General features: G+C 36.3%; 1 protein-coding gene across 1 annotated transcript; it reads left to right on the top strand.

The window, feature by feature from the left end:
• Positions 1-5,923: 5,923 nt before the first annotated feature.
• Positions 5,924-15,726, top strand: psenen (presenilin enhancer, gamma-secretase subunit). The gene is made up of 4 exons (XM_028823278.2): positions 5,924-6,069; positions 8,694-8,803; positions 9,248-9,352; positions 14,109-15,726. Exons 2-4 carry the CDS (start codon positions 8,743-8,745, stop codon positions 14,246-14,248), a joined length of 306 nt encoding a protein of 101 aa, XP_028679111.1. The 5' UTR covers positions 5,924-6,069; positions 8,694-8,742; the 3' UTR covers positions 14,249-15,726.
• Positions 15,727-18,071: the final 2,345 nt, after the last annotated feature.

The following is an 18,071-nucleotide window of genomic DNA, read 5'->3' as shown; positions in this document are numbered from 1 at the left end:
GTTGTCTTATTTTAATTTATTTTGTCTTTTATTTTTCTTCTCTTCATTATGTAAAGCACTTTGAGCTACTTTTTGTATGAAAATGTTCTATATAAATAAATGTTGTTGTTATCTACATTACGACAGCAACAACTGCATTTATTTCTAAAGCACATACAAAGAACATTGCTGAAGGTGCTTTTCAAGATGTCAAAGAGATACAAGAAAAGAAAACAATTAGGTAAGAACGATAAATAAATAAATCCATATGTTATAGGGTGGCATGGTGGCGCTGCTGCCTCGCAGTTAGGAGACCCGGGTTCGCTTCCCGGGTCTTACATGCATGGAGTTTGCATATTCACCCAGTGTCTGCGTGGATTTCCTCCGGGTATTCCGGTTTCCTCCCGCAGTCCAAAGACATGCAGGTTAGGTGCATTGGCAATTCTAAATTGTGCTTGGTGTGTGTGTGTGTGTGTGCCCTACGGTGGGCTGGCGCCCTGCTTGGGGTTTGTTTCTTGCCTTGTGCCCTGTGTTGACTGGGATTGGCTCCAGCAGACCCCCGTGACCCTGTAGTTAGGATATAGCGGGTTAGATAATGGATGGACGGATATGAGCTTATATAACACCAGTAACAGCGCACTGCAGAATACACTTGACCTAAGCATTCATAGTTTTCATCCTCTTTCTCTGTACATTTAGTATTTGTTTGATGCGCTTGCTGCTTCCTGAGCAGCTCTTCTTTTCTCCACCCTAGCGGCCCGCTTCTCTCTTCTTTCGTCAGCATCTTTTCACGTTAAAACTGATTAAGTAAGTGTTTATGTTGCAATTACTTAGTACATTTTCTTTAATTTTTCACTTAAGCTTGCACTTAGGTCTTCAATCTGCCTCAAGAATGATTTAAGATATGAAGAGGTAGGGGAAGTGATGGCGAAGGGATGAGAACACCGCCTGTACGCATGTGGGGCCCTGCTGGCCGCTGCCAAGAGTTGATTCTACAATAAAATAAAATAAAAATAAAAAGAGGAATAACCTTGGAGGTCAATCATCACCGTGAAAGCAAATAGTAGACGTCAGGTAATATATGTGTACCAAATTTTAGGTCAATAGTTCAAACGGTTTGCAAGGTACAGGTGATTTAAAATCCTAGACAGACAGACAGCCATGGTAGCGTATTCAATTAGAAGATAGATATATAATTAATAGAAAAGTAGCGTTCTTATATACGATATCCTATTGTAAGTCTCTACAAATGAGTCCGGTGATAAAGTCAGATGGCCGTGAGGACAGAAAAAACAAACAAGCATAAACAAATCTCCAGTTAAGGTTGAAGAAAAAATGAAATCTGCTGGGGTTCCAAGGCCAAAAGACCACCCAGCCCCAACTAGGCATTTTAGCTAACATAAATGTGCCTAAATTATTCTTAATTGCTTCCAGGATTTGTCCCAGAGGATTCAATGCCTTGGGTATAGTGGACAGCTGGGGTACTCGCCTTCATTCAGGCATCACAGTTGGCTGCACAGTGCCTTGATCAAGTGGTGGGAGCGCAGAGTGCCACTACAGAAAAAACTGGAAAAAATTAGGGAAAAGAATATGATGATTCTATGCCTATATAGTCTTAATTATTGTCTATTAAGAGAACAACTAAAATGTAGCTTTGATAAAGGCAAATTAAAAAAGTGGGGTTTTAAGCAGTTTTTAAAAATGTGCCATGGTATTAGCTTAGTGTACCTCTGTTGGTAAAGTATTTCAGATGTTTGGTGCATGACAGCAAAAGGCCGCCTCACCACTTCTTTTATGCTTAGCTCTTAGAATAATAAATAGACTGTTATTAGCTAAGGTTACAGCCTGGAGTGTAGGGGGACAAACATTCCAAGATATGGGAAGGAAAAGGATTATATAAGAATTTATAAGGTTATATAAGGTTTTATATACCCCAAGATCCAGGCCTTTAATGACCTATTAGGCACAGCCATCAGCAGTGTGTCTGTCTGCAGAGAGAGTGTCGACCTCATCGAGAGGTTTACTTACCTCGGCAGCGACATTCATGTTTCTGGTGATTCTTCCTATGAAGTCAGTAGACAGATTGGGAGAGCATGGGGGGTCATGAGGTCGCTGGAAAGGATTGTGTGGCGCTTCTGATATCTCTGCAAATGAACGAAAGTCCAAGTCTTTAGAGTCCTGGTGCTTCCTGTTTTGCTACATGGTTGCAAGACCTGACACTATCAAGTGACCTGAGACAAAGACAGGACTCCTTCAATGCTGTGTCTCTTCGGAGAATCCTTGGGTACTGTTGGTTTGACTGTGTCGAATGAGCGGTTGCTCACAGAGTCCCGAATGAGCCACATTACCTTTATTGTGAGGGAGTGTCAGTTACGACACTGCGGCCATGTGGCGTGATTCCCAGTGGGTGATCTGGCTTACAGGATCCTCATTGTTGGGGACTCAAATGATTGGACCAGGCCAAGGGGACACCCACGTAACACCGGGCTGCGGCAGATAGAGAGTCATTTCCAGAGGGTGGGTTGCCAACCAGGATCCCGAACTGTTTCGTTGTGTGGTGGGTGTGGCAACGCGCTGTACCAGTGCATGCTCCCCAACCTGTCCTGACCTGACCTAACCTACATACCATCAGTAGTGCTGTAAAGTGTAAGGGAAAAGAAAAAAGTGCTTGAAACTGCCTGCCTGTTTTACTAGGACATCATGACTTCATCAGTACCAGCATATTTTATATCAAGAAATGAGATCATATATAACATTTAACTTTGTGCTTTAATGCATCTTATTCTGTAAATGAAATGTTTAGACAAGACTTTTAATGATGAACTATTTTGGAACATTTGAATGTTATTTAGTGGCAGAGGGGTATTGTTAGAATGCACCTTTTATCTGAGTGCTCATTAGTGGGACTGAAATGTTTACTATCTACTATACAGTATGTAAATGAACCAAAGTGACAGTAGGAGTTGTTCTTTTAAGACTAGACAGACAGACAGACAGACAGACAGACAGACAGACAGACAGACAGACAGACAGACAGATAGATAGATAGATAGATAGATAGATAGATAGATAGATAGATAGATAGATAGATAGATAGATAGATAGATAGATAGATAGATAGATAGATACTTTATTAATCCCATGGGGAAATTCACAAATCAAGTACCATTTGATTTACCCTTCACCATATCACTTGCTATGGAGAGCCTTGCTGCTCTCATGGTGAGTCTCCACCAGTTGGTGTAAACACAGGACATCTTTGGATTTCAATTATAATGATGAATCAAAACTTTTTTTATTTACTAAGTACTTTCTGCAACTTAACGTCAACTGTATATTTCAGTTTCTCTGTATTACTAACATTGCTTTATTGTTTCAGTTTATACTTAATTTTCTCTGATAAAAGGCAAATCAGTAAACGTATACATAAGTTACAAGTCTTGTGTAAAATAAGAGAAGGAAAGGAAGGAGAAGTTTTCTTAAGTTGCTAAGGCTGTGTTAAATTTCTTGTTCTTAACTAAGTCTGTTAACCTTCTTTTTAAAATATGTCATTTTATATGAGTATTGCTCATTTAATGCCTTATCAATTCAGATTATATGGAAACGTTAATAAACTGGGTATGCCTCTGTTATAATGTGCTATATTTTTTAAAATTATGTATACAGTATATCGCTCAACAGCATACTTGACCTAGTCGCTGTTCACAAAGGGATTATTTTTTATATATATATCTTCAGTTTTACTCACAAAAGCCAGAAGCCGCTCATCACAGTGCAAGAGACGCCCCAGTCCTGACAGTCGGTGCAGCGGTATACCTCAGCTCATTCAAAGGGATGCACTGCTGTGAAGTTTGCGGCTTTTGTCTTTTGTTCAATCGATTATAGGACACTCTACGACTGAGGTTTGAGTCCAACCGAGACCGCGTGACATGTATTACCATATCATAACAATTAAATCATTACTTTGTTGAAATATTAATGTCAAACTGAGCTGAAAAATCCTGTAAATCAGCCTTGCTGCATTTTCTGGTGGCAACGAGTGTCCTCTTTATGCAGCCTTGCTAACATCAGTGCTGAATTTTCCACTGTAGCTGATGGGAAGTATAACAACGCACACTGCACGATGTGGTATTCTGGGGCGTACACTGGAAATTTGGAAAAGGTAGGTTAAAACCTATAAAAAATCATCGGGAGCGATTTAGCTTTTCGCCTGAATGCTGCTGTGCTGTTATCGACGTGTGTTTTGCTGCCCATCGTTGCCGTATAAGCTGGCATATACCTTCGCCATAGTGACGAGGAGCCAGGGGAAGAAAAGTGCAATTGAATTACTGGGATAGAATTGATAAGGACTTCATTAGGGAGGTTTGGATGTAGGAGAGAACATTATCACGAATGTTTTCACTTGATCTTTGTACGACTTGTATTCGTAATATTCGCGTTTTGTTCGTTATTTGACGTGCTGTAGCATTTTAAATACGCTGCACACTCTTTTTTTGAGTTGTGTTTGCATTCCGTTTCAACTTTATAGTGTATGTGTTACTGATGACTTTCTAACAATCTATATGTACGTTTCGGATATAGTAGTGAAAAACGTTTGACATTTAATACTACGATCATTCACTTTTCGACCGGCGATTCCAGTCCTCCCTTTCTACCTGAGGAGGAGTCAGGAAAGAAGCACTTTAAACTGCGCTGGTTAGAAAATCGACGCTTTTGCTGAACTTGAGATGTGGCGTGCCACCAGTAACGTAAAGTATTATCCATCTATCCATCCGTTCATATTGCTCAACCCTTATCCTTATGAAAATTCTAATTTTCCTGGTTTCTGGGTGTTATGTCAAGCCTTGGATGACAATAAGAACAGACTGGAGTGAAGAGTCCCTGAATAAAAGATACGTAATCCTTTTTAATAAAGATTACTTGTTACAACTAAGTATTTAATAAAGTGTCATGGGCGTTACTAATTATAGACTAATCTGTGCCATGTACTTAGTTGATTGCAACCTATTATGTTCATTGTGCATATTCAAAGTGCATTATTGCAAAAAAAAAAAATGGCTATGTTCGCTGGTAAATGTTTTTTCTTTTGCTATTTTTCTTTTTCATACTTAAATATGTTCATGCTCTATTCCTGATACCACATTTAGGTGTATTCTTAAAATGAGATTTTCAATGTCCATATTATTTCCCTTGTTTATTTACAATAATTCTTAAAATGTTGTAGAGACAATATTAACTTTAAAATACAAGTCGAAGTATTGAAAATTAAAGTAGAAGAGAAAGCAAAAACAACATAATACAGATTACAGAATGGCATACCTGATGAAACACTGAAGTGTGTTCGGTGACTTATTTAACTTGTTTGTTCGGGGACTTATTTAACTTATTTAATTACACGTTTTTATAAAAATTAGTCATATTAAAAATAACAGTCATAACAGAATATAATCATATGTATTAGAAGAACACATAAAATATTTGTTTTTAAATTGCATTTTAAAATATTATGTAGTGAAAAACCGAATCTAAATACACATTAGATTCAACTCAGATGACATATAAATTGCAATGATTTGTACTAGTTGTCGATTGTGGAGAGTCAATGGCCAAATGTAGTTCATATTTAAAACTTAAGTACTCTATGGAAAGTTAAAATCTATGCTGATATCCCCCTGTGCACCCGTAAGCAGCCGACGTGAATGTGACTTCGTGACCACACACATCTATCTATCTATCTATCTATCTATCTATCTATCTATCTATCTATCTATCTATCTATCTATCTATCTATAACAAGGAATGCAAATTGATCATTTGTACGGAGCAAACTCTCATTGAGTGCCTTATAGCGTAGCACCGCCCCGAGACACAATGAGCGCAGAGGACTGGACGTCTTAAACCACATTACCCAGCTTGCTATGCGACACGTATACGTCAATAAAAAACGGAACTACCGGCAGGCGTATTTAGTTTTCGAGCGGAACTAAATGGTAGAATTGTGCTGAAAGTAACGTATATCTCTTTCTAAAAGTAAAAGAAGACAGAAAAAAAAATCTTCGTTATTTGGGACAGCTATTTTGCTTAAATAAGGTGAGAAGTTTTAATATAGTGTGAAAATAACCTTACGGGATATTATGCATATTTATATTTAATACTTCTGGTCTTTTAAGACGGGAACTGTAGGCGTTTCCTCGTAGTGTTAATATGCCTACTTTTGCATTGTTTTAAACGTTTGTACAGTTTCCTTACTTAAAAGAACATGTATAAAGCGTAAATTATTATTGTCATACCCGCTTACTGAAATTATGTGTCGCAATATTCAGTTTCTAATACATTTCACCTTTGAATTCAACTGTTTAGCTCATGTTTCATATAGCATTAGTTATTAATGATAAAATAAGCTTCATGTCCTTAAACATCATTTTGTAGTTCTAAAATTGGGACGGGAGTTTTTTTTTTATTAAAAACGTACACTTTTTCATTTATCACGTAATCTCAAAAATGAACCTTGTCAAAAAATCCATACACCCGCAGTCTATGATGCGTACGAGTTGTCGAGTAATCGGTTTTTATAGAAAGCCATGGACTGCGCCTGAAACTTAAGTACTGTATTTTTAATACATAAAAATGAACGTTAAGTGTCACATTGACAGACTCGCGAGTGTAGTACAAATAGAAAAATGCAGTTTTTGACACACACATCATCATATTAAACATGATTGATAGTATTATGTTCATGTTGGAACAAAAGTTTAAAAAAACATCTGTTCAAATAACTTGGAGCATTGCATCTCTGTCCCACACCATAATAGACAAGAATGTATTCAAACACACAGGTTCATTTTATTTATTTGAAAACACAAATCCACATACTTGTGTTTCAATACTTTCACAGTACTTGAAACCCTGTGAGGGGGGAAAAAAGCCAAAACAAACTCCTTTTAGGCATTTTTTTAGGCCTGTGTAGTCAATACCACTTTTATATGTACTGCATATATAGTGTTAAACAACATGCTAATTTAAAAGGTGACTACATTTATGGTTGACCTCAGCAATTACCATGCTATTAAGACTATATTTTGTGACTATATATATAAAAAGATATAGCACTGTCAAAGTTTTAAAAGACAATGACCATGCTGGCCTGGGTAAGCCATGTTATCTTTGGATGTCTTCTGTTCTGCTTAAAATGGCTGGAACAAACAATATTTTTTACTAGTTACAATATGTTGAAAACAGGAAATCCAAAGCTGATTGCTAAGAGTCCCTTCCAGATATCAAGGCCACCTTGTAAGTTACATATAATATCTTGTATTTAAAAATATTAGAAGCATAAAGCGTGATATTTTAAAGTACCGAAATACAAAGGAAAAGTGAGGGGAGCAGATTTAAAATATCAACAAAGGCTCTGATAAGTGCTGCAAACCAATATGCCTAAAACGGTGAACCTTGCGATTGCTATCACTATATTACATGTTTATAAATGTGAATTTGAGCTGTTCAGCTATAGTGATATAGGGGGGGAAAGACAGCAGGTGTGGTTTTTCTTTTATTTGCCTCTTTGGAAGGTAGTCAAAAGTAAAATTTTCATGTGTATAAAAAAAAAAAAATGTTATCGGCCCTGGTGAACTCTGTCAAGTTAATGAAATAATAGTGTCAGCTTTATGACTGGTTTGGTCAATAGTTCAAACTGATTTAGGCCAGCTGCTCTCAATTTAGAGTTGCATCATGCTCAGAAAATCTCCAGTAAAAATGTAATTTCTATCAATATAAGGGGATTTTATGTCTTTGGGGCTTCACTTAAACAGTAGTCACATTGTCTAAATAAAGAAAATCAAACTTGCTATAAGTGGACATATTATCTAAAGCTCTCTAAGAGTAATATAGTGCATGAAATTTAAATGGCATCAGTCAGGAATGGGACAAAATAGGGATCTATGACAAAACCGCAAGGTGGAAACCACTTTTCATTAGTATCAACAAGAGACCCCATCCGAGTTTCCAAAAATGTTTAATTACATACGAGGGCCCCAGAGAAATTTCTGTAGACCGTTAAACTAAAAGCACAATTTTTGCCATATATGTTCTCTCAAAATCCAATATAATGGGAGGGGTAACACTGCCATTTACAGTCTGAATTTCATGGGAGCAGTCATTGTAGTATCATGGTTTTGGTATGAACTGACTTCAGTATTATGACAGAAATCGGCTATGGTGGTACTGGGGAGGTCTAGACGTGGTTATCGACTAAAAGCATATGATGCGGTTCTATATGACTGATGTAATTTTCAAACCAATTGTGATTTTTTTTTTTTTTTTTTTTTTTTTTTTTTTTATATAAAACATTATGAATAATTATTAACATTATTGATAACTTTGAAAATGTTTTTTCTGTTTTCATACTTTCCCTAGTTTATTATATATAATAGAAGTGAGTTACAAAAAAAAAAAGCTCTCAGGAGCTCTTCAAACAAAATGATTACATCATAAAATGAATACTCTTAATGACCGAGTTAAATACGGCAATCAGACTGTTCAGTAAGTTCTGTATGATGAAGTAAATGTGCTTTTGAGTAAAGATTTTTTAGCTTTTTGTTTATTGCCAATTTTCTCTGTAACATTGCACAGAAAATGTTTTGAATATTGTTTTGGTGGGTATAAGGACACTTTACTGGTTTTAAATAAGCTAATAAATATCTAACATGTATTTGCAGAGGCTGTTGTTTTCTTGTGTTGTCTATAATTCTGACCTTTGTGGGAGAGATGAATCTAGAGAGAGTTCCAAATGAAGAGAAGCTGAACCTCTGCAGGAAATACTATTTGGGTGAGATGTTTACATAAAATCAAATGTGTGTCAACAAATAAGAAACCAAATTCCAGAGGTCATAATAAGTGTATGAAACACACACCAAATCATTTTGTCTAATTTACATACAGTAAATTTGCGGAAAGATTACATTCATTTACAGGCATATGTACTCTGTCTTCAGGCTTTAATAGAAAAGCCATATTTGAACTGTGTGTTAAGCTTATTAGCTCACTGCTACAGCAAAATACTTGCATAGTTCTAGAGAGCCTATAGCTTAGATTTTTTGATTGCAGAAAAAGTTGACTTTGCATAAATCAAAAAATACAAAATTAGTAAATAGAGGTGTGCCAGTCAGGACATTAATAGACAGGAAATACTGGTAGCCCAATAAACTTTCTCCAGTGCTAAAATAGTTTTACTTTAAAGGTGTTGAAACATATATGCATTGTATTACTATAGGTGGATTTGCATTGCTTCCCTTCCTGTGGCTTGTTAACGTGGTTTGGTTCTTCAAGGAAGCTTTCATGAAACCAGCTTACACAGAACAGGCACTGATCAAATCATGTGAGTCTCCTGTTAAACTGATTTTTTTTTTTTTTTTAAATTATGCATAAAGTGAAATTTTATTTTAATGCTATTTCTTCAAAGTTTCAGTTTATTTATATTGCGTTAATAATCTAAAAACAAACAAAAATAAATTCCTATTTATCTTTGAAATCTGTAGTTTGTGTGCAGTCCATTTTGTTTTTCCGCAAAATAGTTCAGAAAAGGAGAATATGGGGATGACTGCACAGAAGTTGAAATAGAAATGCTAAATAAAGTTGGTAATTTACCAGTGGCTCAGTTTACTCCTTTAATATCTGTCAGTGCTTTAGTAAGGGCTTTGGAAACTTGGGTAGCTTTCAGTTTATCTGTAGTTTTCTGATTTCATTTTTACCCATCTGTAAATAATTGAAAAATATACAAAGCTGCATAGCTCTATACTTTAATATGACCATTGTTCAATGATTGATTTAAAAACCTTGGAATCCATCTGTTTGCTTAAAATGCAGGAGTTTGGTGAGATTCAAATTAGTAATTTTTAATTTGTCTCTGAAAATCCTGCAGTAAGTCGCCTATTTATGTGCTGTTGAAATTAGCATAGCTCTATACTTTAATATGACCATTGTTCAATGATTGAGATGGATTCCAAGGTTTTTAATCAGTTTGCTTAAAATGCAGGAGTTTGGTGAGATTCAAATTAGTAATTTTTAATTTGTCTCTGAAAATCCTGCAGTAAGTCGCCTGTTTATGTGCTGTTGAAATTAGCTATTATCGTTTCAGTATAAAAATGATAGTGTGTCTTACAGTGCAGCTGTTGGTTCTGAAGCTGCACTGTTGAATTGCATTAAAAGTAGTCACTTTATAAATTGTGATCAAAATGTTTTGTGATTTATTATATAGTGTAAATAGCACTTCTGTGCTATTTGCAGTTTACTGCAGGATGTTCCAGTACCTTCTAACTTAAATATAATTACATTTTCTGCAGGTAATTTTAATTTGCATAAGTTGACATGCTTCATGTGTTCTGTTGTATTATAACAAGAGCAATTTTAGTAAGATTGAAAGGATACTGACCACATTCAGATGGACCATTTGTCTCTGAATTGAGCAATTTCATGGATTTAGAGTTTCTATAATACTGCCCTGAATGATCCAACCCTTCATTAATAAAATTTGGTTGCTGTTTGACTATAAATCGATTTTTAGTGAATCTAGTCAAACATGGTGAATTTCACTGTTGCATATGTGTTATAATCAGACATTGTGCAACACAACCTTTTATATCCTCCATTTGAAACACATTGATGTACATCTTTTGAAATATACCAGATGTCAAGCTTTTTATTTAGTATTCCTGTGGTCATTGTAGAACACCTTGTAAAGTTGGGCTGTGTGAAGTGAAGTGAAGTGAAGTTAAATGATGTGATTGCTTGCTATTAGAAAATGGCTAAACCCCGTGTTGTTTGCCATGCTAGTGCTGCGTACGTAATGCTTTCAGTCAAGAATTTTTCACTAAAGAAAAAAATTATAGAGCTTTTCTGCAGAGACTATTTTTCTCTGATAATACCAAGGACACGCAGTTAGGTTGACTGTCAGCTGTATATTATCCCAGTACTAGTGATAGTGGACAAGTGAATGGGTTTGCCCTGAGATTGATGGCAGCTTGATCACCGATGATTGTTGCCAGGATATTCTTCAGCTCTTCTTGAATCAGCACTGATGAACACGGGTTTAGAGAATTGATTCTTGGGTGATGAATGCAGAACCACAGTGACAGGAGTTATCAGCAGAATAGTTTTTGATTGAAAGTACCAAGATGTATTTTGCTCTGGTATTTTGTAATGACATGCTTTTTAAAATGGGATGGAACTTGTTAGTTTCTGTATATTAAGGAACTACTTTCATTTTGCATTATGTCAAGTTGGGAAAAGTAAGCCATGGCAGTAAAAGATGTGATAAAGGTTATTTACTTGTTAACAATTATAAATTTTTTGGAGATTTAGTTGTATTAAAAATTCATGTTCTCCTTTAAAGCTCCCAGTATTGCCTTACAAACAGGTGCAACATCTCTTAAAAATTATATATATATATATATATATTTTTAAATTTGAGGATAAACTTACAGGTCACTAAAATGGCTATTAAAAATTGTGCTTAAAGTAGTAGCATCCGATTATACAGCTGAGTTTTATCAATATACAAATTAGAAAATACTGTAGAATGAAGATCCTAATAGCAACTTACAAAGACAAAAGAATTCAACCCCAAGGAATGCCATATCTACTTGCAGAAAGGAATGTGGGAGTACTGTCTTGAAAACCATTTGATAAGTAGGAAGAACAGTGCCTGACTGTTCTGTATTTAGAGTGCAATGGACAACCGTATTAAAAGCTACTGTCACAGTGATTGCTCACAGGAAATGCCCACACAAGGTGGCATCTTCCCATAGTTGCCTGTGTGGTGATTAAAGTCTTTAGTATATACATGGATGGATATAGTGTGGTTTTATAAATTCAAATAGGAAATTGAAGTAGGGGTTGTACTAGAACTGCCATGGGATAAAATTGGTGATTGCAAATGGTAATAAATAGTGATCATGGTGATTTATTTGATTATGCTCCAATTATTTAGAACAAAAACACTAAGATGAAAAAAGAAAAAGCAGATAAAAGTTTGTACTGTTAGCAAATTTATGAAGACAGTAAATAACACATAGAAGTTGATCAAGCTGGAGTGTTTTCTGCTCATGTGCTTAGCGTTCATCCCCTAAATCCACAAAGCTGCAGCATATGTGCCCTACCTTCGATTGCTCCTCCGTGGGATGCATTGTCTGGTGTCTCGGGTCTTGATGACCTGTGTGCACCGACAGAGAGGTTCTGAGGGCTGGTTTCTTTGGTTCTTGAGTTAAGTTTTTCTCAACAGCCAGAGCATGCAACAGTCACATATGGTCTTGGGTTATACTCTTGCCCCTTCCTAACTAAAACCCATAAAAAACCAGTTGAGTCAAGTGTGTTATCTTTCATTTAAGATTCAGTCATAGTATATTTAGTCTGGACTGTGCTGCTACTGCAAGTGAAATTCTGTCTGAGGGGCTTGTATTTAAGTTTTATGATGTAAATCAATCAAATCTGCTATTAATTTAAATTTACTAATGTGTAATGCACAGGTGTGATCTGGTGATAGTACTTGTTCTAGAAGCAGATTCTGCATTTTCTTTATTAGTGAGTGGATGTGCCCCATGATAAACTGTAGTCCTCTTTGTGAATGGTGCCTGACTTGCTGACAGTGCAATAAGGTTAGGCCAGGGGTGGGCAGATTCAGTCCTGGAGGGCCGCAGTGGTTGCAGGTTTTTGTTCCAACCCAGTTGCTTAATTAAAAACCAATCCTTGTCAATTATTTAATTTCATGGCTTCTTAGTGCTTTAACTCTGCCATGTCAGGTCATTCTCATATCCTAGATTTATTTTCCTTTCTAAGGATATCATCCAAATGATTTGAAGTCTAAAACAGATGAGTAATTCTCAGTGCTTCACTTTTTTCTCTTCACTTTCCTTCCAAGTATTTAATAATAAAACCAAATAGTGCGTGATAAATACACGCAGGTGTAAATGGTAACAAGCTAAATGGAGAAATGCTGGCCTCTTTTGTTATTTGCATGGTATTGCTAATTAGGAGCAATTAAAAACCAAGAATACAGCTGTTTAAGACTAAAATAAGCAATAAGGGTTCAAAATCTTAATGAGCGAGACAACTAAAGTGTTACTTGAGCAATAAGGACTTCTTATTAAGCAATTGGGTTGGCGCAAAAACCTGCAGCCACTGCGGCCCTCCAGGACTGAATCTGCCCACCCCTGCGTTAGGCTGTGATGTAGTAGTAAAAGAAAAATTGTAAAACTGATGGGGAGAGAGAGGAATATACTAAAAATCAGCATATTTTGCTTTAGGGGGTTATCATCCATCTATTAATTTATATTCTTAACTTGCTTATCCAGGACAGGGTCACAGTGCAGCTGCATTTTATCCCAGCCATCACCTGTCTCAAGACAGGAACAACACCTGGAAAGCATGCCAGTTGTAGGGGATACATTTAGATACTTTATTAATCCCAAGGGGAAATTCACATTTAGTCCAAATTCCTATTCGTTTTCAACTTTGGATGGGAGCTGGGGTCACTGCATTTTTTGGTTATTGAAATAGACATTGTGTAAAGGACAGCAAGCAAAAAAATAGCATGTGAATGCTGTGTGACTCTAAAATTTGCATGCCTTCATATAAAATTTATCCTGCTATCTGCAGCCCTGTCTGTTTTCAAGGGAATGGGGCTGCATTCACTTCGCAGTGCCTTTGTTCAGCTCCCTTTTTGTTGGTTCTCTATTTTAAGAATGTGAATTCTGATTGAAAATAAATTGATTTAACAAGGTAAGATATTGTATTAGAATGGTCAATTGAATGTTAATTTTTTTTTTGTAGGCTGCAAAGTAAAATTGGACATTACCCTAGAAGTTTTGTGTATTTGTTAGTATTTTATTAGTCTTGTTAAGAAACTGCAATACAACTATTTACCTCTGTAATAACAACTACCATTGAAAAGTGCTTTGATGAATGTCAATTTCCTTGTGTGGGACCCAGTAAAATATCTCCAACAAGCCATACATAAAACTAGGTAAAGCTCATTTCAGTCTTTGTATATAGAAAAGAAAGTGGCATGTAGTAGAAATTCAAAGGGCAATTAAAATGGCTGTTAACCTTCTGGTTTTTTTTTTTTCTTCCTCCTTTAGATGTAAAGAAGTCTATGCTTGGTGTTCTGTTTTGGGTGGCAATACTAACTGCATGGATCACAACATTCCAGCACTTCAGAGCACAATGGGGTGAGGTGGCCGACTATTTGTCTTTCACCATCCCTCTTGGAATTCCCTGAGTGCCACTCCTTGAGACCACGTAATTGAGGAGATTCATGGCAGCCTTTTCAGCAGTAGCCTCAGCCTTCTTTAGGCCACCCAATACCCACATTTCAGTGCCAGAATAAAACCGTGACAGGCAGTTTCCAGTTAAGGGGCTACTTCTTTAGTCAAAATTGGAATTCTCCTTCAAGTACTCCTTAAGGAATTATTTGCATCAAATTGTGTTCAGAAGATAAATGAAAATCAAATTGATCATTACTTTTTAGTTAGATTAATAATCTGTATTTCAGTATATTTTTGTTGTGCTGTTGGTGTAGCCTGCTGTGTAAAGTAATCATTGCTTTAATACGTGTATTTTTTTTTTTTTTTGGGACTTTCATTTTTAGCAATTTTGAAAAATACAATTCAATGTCATACATAGAATTGTGCTTACTGTATTGGTCACTTTGAACCCTCTGTGATAATCCCCTACGGTAGGACTTTTTAATATTCAGCGGTGTTAACATTGGTTTGTCAATTGCTTAACTTTGAGTAAAGGAGGAGGTGACATCCCTGCGCATAAAACAGTTAAGACTATCCATATAACAAGTTGGAAAAGAATAATTACTGGCCCCGCAATTTAGGTTTGTATATTCTGTTTTAATGGGGTAGCAGGTTTGTTCAGGAAAGTATTGGGTTTAGCAGTACTGCTGCATTTGGATACATAGTCTCTAAATAATGAAGGATTTGTGAAATTAATCACAAATTTCTGAAGTTTTCTTTTATATATGTTGCATAGTTTTAATGTTCACAAATAATACAGCTGTTTATACCAATTTTGGGAAAAGGTAAGCGTTAACACAATTTTCACTTGTTGTTGATGCCCATATAGTCTCATAAATATACTGTATAATTCGAGACACTGCTAATCCTGGTACAACATGTTTAGCAAACAATGGTGTATTTACAAAAGTGGCATTGATGGTTACAATGTTTCCATTTTACAGTTTTACTCTTAAAACAGAATTGTCAAGAAGGTTCTTTAAATGTTTTCCGGTACATGTTGTATAATTTTCTTCATCAAGTAAAAGTGGACTTTTGTGTATTGAAGCTTGGCAAAGAGGTTCAACTATGTGGTAGGGGATGAAAAAGTCATTCAGAACACCAAAGTGTTCATTTTCCTAGAGTACAGCTTGAAGATGGAGGAGGCTGTAGTCCTGCCTGAAAAGTGCAGGTGTCTTTCCCACAAATGAAATATTTAACAGATACTAGGGTAGAACACTAATCTAATTTATGGCATTTCGCTTGGTTTGGCAGCCCCTGTACACCTGCTGTGTCTTTTCCTTGTGTCACGGGCTGTTAATAAACTTCATTTTGAAGTGGTAACGTTCTTAATTTTTTTTTTATATAAAGGATTGATATAAAACAGTGCAATACAAAATATCAAAATTGTCAATCAAGTGAAATCAGATTTGGTCATTTTAAAAAGAAGTCAATAAAGGAAAAAAAAAAAGTGTCTTTTAGCTTTATTTCAAGTAAATGGTGAAAAACGGCGTGTTAAATCCTACATTGAACCCAATCCATTGTGTTTATGTATAGTGCTGAGCAGAAGGCATGTGTTCAGTGCACCACGCACTGAACTAAAACAGGCATAGAAGTATTAAGACGATATTTAAAATGTTTTGTGTATTTTCATTATTTACACAAGGTAAGTATAATTTTACAAATTAGCCACGGTAGAGATTTTCATTCATAAACTGGCATAGATGTCATTTTTTTTTTTAAGTGTTAATATGTATTTGCACTAAAAAAAAAAATACATTACAAAAATACTTCAAGGCTGGTATGGAATCCACAGCTTCGAATTATTATAATGAGCAAATTTTATTGGTGTGTTTTTTAAATATATAAATTAGTGCTCTCTTGGAATATTGGCATCCTTGGTACATAAAATCTGAACAGGCCGTGAGGAAACATGTATGTATTGTGCATCGTCCTCATTTTTCATTTAAACTCTTAACAAAAAATCTAACCTTTTAATTCAAGTAAAATAATTAAAAAGCAATTCTCAAACTTTTTTTTTTTCTCACAATACATGGCACCCCTAGAATGTTTTTAGGTTCATCTAAGTGAGTAGGAACACATGAATGCCTGGTCCTTACTTCCTGTGTCACTGGAGTGTAAATATGAGGTGACACACAGTTTAAATTCCTTTATTTGTCAATGACAATGGGAAAGACCTAAGAGTGTTGAGATACACAAATCAAGAAATGGTGGTTAGAAAACAGCTAAACAGTTGAAAAATGCTCATTTCCATTATCGGCACAGTAATGAATACATTCAAAGCAACGGAGTATGTTAGGAATCAGTCCTGAAAGGGATGTGTGTTGGTATTGAGCCCACGTGCAGTGCTGTGGAAGGCCTAAGTAGCCAAAGAATCTCTAAGGATCATAGCTGGAAATCAGGTGCTGTTTGGTTCTTGGCGTCAGAAAATCTCGAAACAATAATCAAATGCCACCTTCACAACCACAAGTTGTTTGGGAGGGCTGCTAGTAAAAACGCCTCTGTGGTCATTAAACACCAGTATCGAGTGCCTACGGTTTGCCAAATGCTACTGGAACTTTGAATGGTATGTAGTTCTATGGGCAGAAATTGAGGTTTAAGCAACAACCACCCGAGGTGGGTTTGGTGAAGAGGAAATGGGAGGCAAGCAGAACAGTACCTCCTCTCCACCATGTAGTGTAGTGTGGTGCTGAATCTTTGATTTGAGACTGCTTGTCTAGCAGCAGCCCTGGACAACTCGTTCAGGTATGTGGTATCCTGAACAGCAAGTAGCAACATATAATAAAACTACAACCTCTCTCTGTCAGAAAACCTAAATTGGGAGGTTGTTGGATCTGGACAGTATTTCAAAGCACACTTCAAAATCAACACAAAATGGTGAAGTAACCATAATCGCCGTTCCATTCCCCTTGACCTAAACTCCAATGAAAACTGAGATGAGATTCTACAAACTTGGCTTTTGAAATCTGACAGAGCTGGAGACGTTCTGCATGAATGGATTTTTAACCAATCATCAAATCTCACTTGCTATGTGTTCTCCCACTAAGAGAAAACTTGGAACTGCTATCTTGTCAAAGTGGGGAAGGCTGCACAAAATCTGAGGGGTGCCAATAATTGTGGAACATGTATTTGTTTCGTCACTAGAATTTGTTTTTTCCTTTCAATTATTTTACTGCAATTAAAGGTTTTTGTTAATTTTGAATGAAAGATGAATTTGATTTTTTTTTTTTGATAAGCCTCAAGGGGAAATTGTCTTTCACATGACCTTTGGGGGTGAGAGCGCAGGATCAGCCATTGTACTGGCACAGTGGAATAGGATCCCTTCTGGCAGTAACAGGATTTGAACTGGCAACCTTCCAGATACCAGCACAGCACCTTAGCTTCAGAGCCACCATGAACAATAAAAGTTTTTCTTCCTACTCTGTTTTGCTTTTATTTATCAAGGGTGCCAATGTTAGTGGAGGGCACTGTATATTTTCTTTTCATTGGGTAGTTGGAGAAATATTTGATGGAATTCAAATATGACGGGTTTAATGAAGTGCTTGCTTACTGGGATTCAATTAAAGTCTGGATGGAAAATATGTGATGAATCAAGACATTATTATTAACACTGCAGTAAACCGTTTTAGCAGGTTAAAAGAATCTTTCCATAAACGCAACATCAGCAAACAGCAGAACAGGACACCCAGTTTTAGGGAAGGGAGAAACGTACATCTGGGTACAGATCAGCAATCCCATCGGATGACTAGTGGCTGCTGTGAGCTCAGCTGCGGAGGGAACTGAACTGTCTTAAGGGTT

The sequence above is a fragment of the Erpetoichthys calabaricus genome, chromosome 17 (genome assembly GCF_900747795.2).
Source record: "Erpetoichthys calabaricus chromosome 17, fErpCal1.3, whole genome shotgun sequence".
NCBI classification, from domain to species: domain Eukaryota; kingdom Metazoa; phylum Chordata; class Cladistia; order Polypteriformes; family Polypteridae; genus Erpetoichthys; species Erpetoichthys calabaricus.
This window is presented reverse-complemented; position numbering and strand designations above follow the sequence as displayed.

Bases quoted from the DNA above. Each gene is read 5' to 3' on its own strand.
- psenen (XM_028823278.2), top strand. From the start codon at position 8,743: ATGAATCTAGAGAGAGTTCCAAATGAAGAGAAGCTGAACCTCTGCAGG. The intron at 8,804-9,247 runs GTGAGATGTTTA...GTATTACTATAG, and splicing joins CTGCAGGAAATACTATTTGG to GTGGATTTGCATTGCTTCCC. The intron at 9,353-14,108 runs GTGAGTCTCCTG...TTCCTCCTTTAG, and splicing joins ACAGGCACTGATCAAATCAT to ATGTAAAGAAGTCTATGCTT.